This window comes from Priapulus caudatus, unplaced genomic scaffold (genome assembly GCF_000485595.1).
Source record: "Priapulus caudatus unplaced genomic scaffold, Priapulus_caudatus-5.0.1 Scaffold110, whole genome shotgun sequence".
Taxonomy (NCBI): domain Eukaryota; kingdom Metazoa; phylum Priapulida; class Priapulimorpha; order Priapulimorphida; family Priapulidae; genus Priapulus; species Priapulus caudatus.
The window spans coordinates 316922-320650 of NW_014577171.1; the positions used below are offsets into that span (position 1 = coordinate 316922).

At 47.1% G+C, this 3729-nt stretch overlaps 1 protein-coding gene across 1 annotated transcript in view; it reads right to left on the reverse strand.

Annotated features, from left to right (window-relative positions):
• Positions 1-1526, reverse strand: part of LOC106805333 (serine/threonine-protein kinase mTOR-like) — a 46309-nt gene extending 44783 nt beyond the window's left edge. The window contains exons 1-2 of the mRNA XM_014806884.1: positions 1397-1526; positions 665-784 (exon numbers count right to left, since the gene is read on the reverse strand). Of these exons, the coding sequence (XP_014662370.1) occupies positions 665-784; positions 1397-1502 (226 nt within the window). The 5' untranslated portion in view covers positions 1503-1526. The remainder of the gene's footprint in view (positions 1-664; positions 785-1396) is intronic.
• Positions 1527-3729: the final 2203 nt, after the last annotated feature.

Sequence of the window (3729 nt, forward strand, 5' to 3'; positions counted from 1 at the left end):
CCCGGGTGAACGAGGCGGACACACCCCAAGTTTGAGCGTGTTGTTCGACGCGGGGCGCGACCCGTGGCCTCCCAGTGACGTTTGACACTCGCGGTTGCGACGGTGTGCACATGAATGCGCGGCCCCCGGCGGTGACGTGTGATGCGCGCTGGGTGGAAGCCCATGACACCGGCCCGCAACGGGCGGCTTTCCCTGTTAATGTTGGTGGCCACCGCTGTGCCCGTCTACGTGCTGAACACTAGGGCGGTCGTGGGTAAACAATGGGTAAACATGCAAGCTATCCGCCACATGTAGCGTCCATGGTTGTGGCCTATGTGTGCATGGCCTCATGCAGCGGTGCCCCTCGAATCTTTGGCTGAAAAATCATAGTGCGTGGTACAGCAGACGCACCACTTCAGAAAAGTCGCGAAGTGTTCCCCTGCCGCACAAACGATTGTCAGGTCCGGCTCCGTTATTTACTAGGCAGGTGTGAGTAACAATAATGGTGACTGATAAAAATAGACCATTGCATTAACAGCACCCCATCCCTAACAAAAACCTACCATATAGAGTCTTAGCTGCGGAATAGGCGTTTTGACTTCGTCTTTTCTCCTCCCCCAAGTCCTGCGGGTACCCCCATCGCCATAGACCTCAATGCCTGCCGCACAATAATTATAATAATTACCGATTGCTAGTATGCCACCTTTCTTCTCGTTCACGTCGGAGCTGGAACACATCTCAAATATGTGGTGGTTGAATGCATCCATGAATGCCGTCAGTTCTTCCACTGACACTTCACGCAACTCTGTTAGATAACAAAAAAATTAAGTAACGTTTGTCGGCTCAATTCAGCTCACGACTATTTCACGTCATGTCACGAGACTATGTGCCAACAGAAACTGCTGGAACGCTTGGTGCATCTAAGACTAATTGGTCATCAATAAACACGTGTGTCTATCATGCTCAGCAGTAACAGCGGTTAAACACAACAATATGCAATCTTTAAAATAGGTTCAAATGTCACAAATAAAGATGAATACTGTGATGTGAGTCGTACGCATTTACTCGTCTTTGTACGGAAAGGGTCAGCCAAACTAGAGGTGACCCATGCCCTCGGTTAGTGAACAATAAGACTCACGGGTGGTTTTGAACTTAGCAGCGCACATTTGGTTAGCAACACGCATGACAATACAGTGAATACACGACAACGCAGCGTATGTGTACATACGTGCATGCGTGCATTCCTGCATGGTGTGTGCTTGTGTGCGAGTGTGTGCATCTGCACATCCATGCGTGCGCACCCGAGTGCGTGCGTGCATGGATCCGTGTAAGCGTGGGTGTGCGTGCCTGCCTGCGTGCGTGTATGAGGGGGGTTCACTAGCGTTTTCATTCCGCGTCGCCGCGCGCGCGCACAAACCCGTCGTGACGTAGTGGTTGAGTTCCTTCGCCGTCTTCGCCCGCACCTCCTCACTGCGGTGCTTCAGCCCGCTCACAAACTGCTGCATGAGCGCCGTGCGATTCATCGCAGTATGCAGGGGAGTGATATGCCGTCACTACAGAAAAATCAAAGACGCGCTGTTAAGCAAAGGGAGTAGGCGACGGACGGCATTCTACTGCTGTCTATAAACTCACAGACCCAAGATTTAGTTACCAGGAGTACTAACAGTAACAGGAAATCCAACCGGACAATTGACAACTGTATGCATACTGTGTTAAGCAGTTTAAGGACATAAGAGCTGTCCCCAATTCATTTTCGCAAATGTGTGACATGTGCAAATGTGGACAGCTCTTATATCCTTGGGCCATGTTAAGCTGCGGTTCTAGCTTCTTCTCGCTCTATGCTCAGTCCCTACTTTATCAGTCAGATGCTCGAAAAAGTAGGTGTGAACATTTAGGCATTTGCTTATCATACACACATACGCACGTTAGCTCCAAGAAACGGTCTTGCTAGGGTTAGAAGACCCTGGTAGTAGACAGTCAGACAGTCAGTCGCACAGTCAGTCAGACACTGAGACAGTATAGACACTAAGTCGCACAGCCTCGTCGGGCTAACATGCACGTGTGCACATAGGAACGCCATTGATGGTACATCACCGATTTGTCGTCAGTGAGAGTGGAATGAATTTGTCTGTACAACTACAACGTATTAATTACTACTATATTATGACTATAAGTACGTAATATTTACTAATAACTTAATTAATAATTATAGTACGTCACGTCTCGATGTCGATGATAAAATCAGGATTGATACAATCTATTATTATTCACTCCTGATACAATGATAGCTGCCGGCCGGGTGTGCTATCCCCGAGCACTGAGCGCCGGCGAAGGGCTGCTCCATGCACGTGACCTTTTGTTGTGGGTTTCAATATAAAACTTGGCTGGACTTAGACCGACCAGGCTGTGCGACGGATTGTCTATATTCTAAGTTCTAACCCTATATGTCTTCCATCTATATTCCTATATCAGGGTTCTTGTTAATAGCCGGTAACCGGTTATTTTTACCGCCTATCGCGCAATTTGTTACCGGCTATCAATTTGACAAACTCCCACTAAAGGCGGTAAAATATTTAATACATATTTGAAAAAACGAAGTTTATTTCAAATACTTCCAACCCAAGACTAACTCTGTGCACGGTCGGGTTTTTCTTTTTATAATAGATACTTAATAGCATATATTTTCCTATCTAAACTACCAAATTCTAGAACCCATACCCATCAAAATAGGCTGATTTGTGGGTCAAATCAGAATTTTTTCGCGGCGGACCGCCCTGCAGGCTTCGGCGGCCTTCGCCGCGTCGCCCTAAGCCGTCCGTGGCCGGAAAAACATGTTAGCCTGTATTCATTTGTCAAGATTAACCCTGCTTTGTCAAAAGTTAACCAAGTAACGCTGCTATATGATATGTCCGTCCCGCTATGATTGTAACCTATATAGACGACTTCTTGGTCTATATGTCTAACCGCTAGCCATAGACGTTTCTTGAGCTACGCTGGACTGAGTTGGAAGAGTTGAAACTTGTTTAATGGTCGCTATGGTGGCTGAGGTAGCGGTAGCTCGCTCGATTCGTTTGAAGCCCCTTTTCTGGCGTTAGGGTTAGGATTTGGGTTAGGGTTGGGGTTAGGGTTTAGGGTTAAGGGTGCTTTCTACGGTCATAATAAATTTATTTCCCAAGCTTGCGTTATTATCGAAATCTGGCGGCCACCTTGCCGGCCTATGTTTCTGTCTCGTTAAAGTTATGAAAGCGAATGGACCTACCGTACCCGGCAGTGGCGTAGCTAGGATTTTTTGCAGCGGTGGGGCACTGGGGGGGCCCTTACATTTTCGTGGGGGGGCACACATATATACGTTTCTTTGTATTATACTGTTCTAACGGCATTGTTTTTAAATTCAGTTTTTTTATTCAACAATCGCAGACGAGTCATAATCAGGTCCTCCTGCATGGCCAGCAGAATACCAACGAGAACGCAGACTATTCGTAAACACTCGCACGCTCTCGATTGGTCTGATTGTTTGTAAACTGGCGAATGTTAATTTTACGGGTGTGAATGAACGCGGAGTTTCTGAAAACCAATGTTTTTTAGCAAGTGAATAACGAATTGAAATGAATGTATACACATATCTGTAGCAAAGGTGCAAGTCATGTAGAAGGGAACAGTAGTTTTTTTCCGGCGGCAATAGGCGGTTCGTACGGCGCCGCCTACTCGACAGCCGCATTGCATTTTGCATGCGATCCTCACGAAATTTCA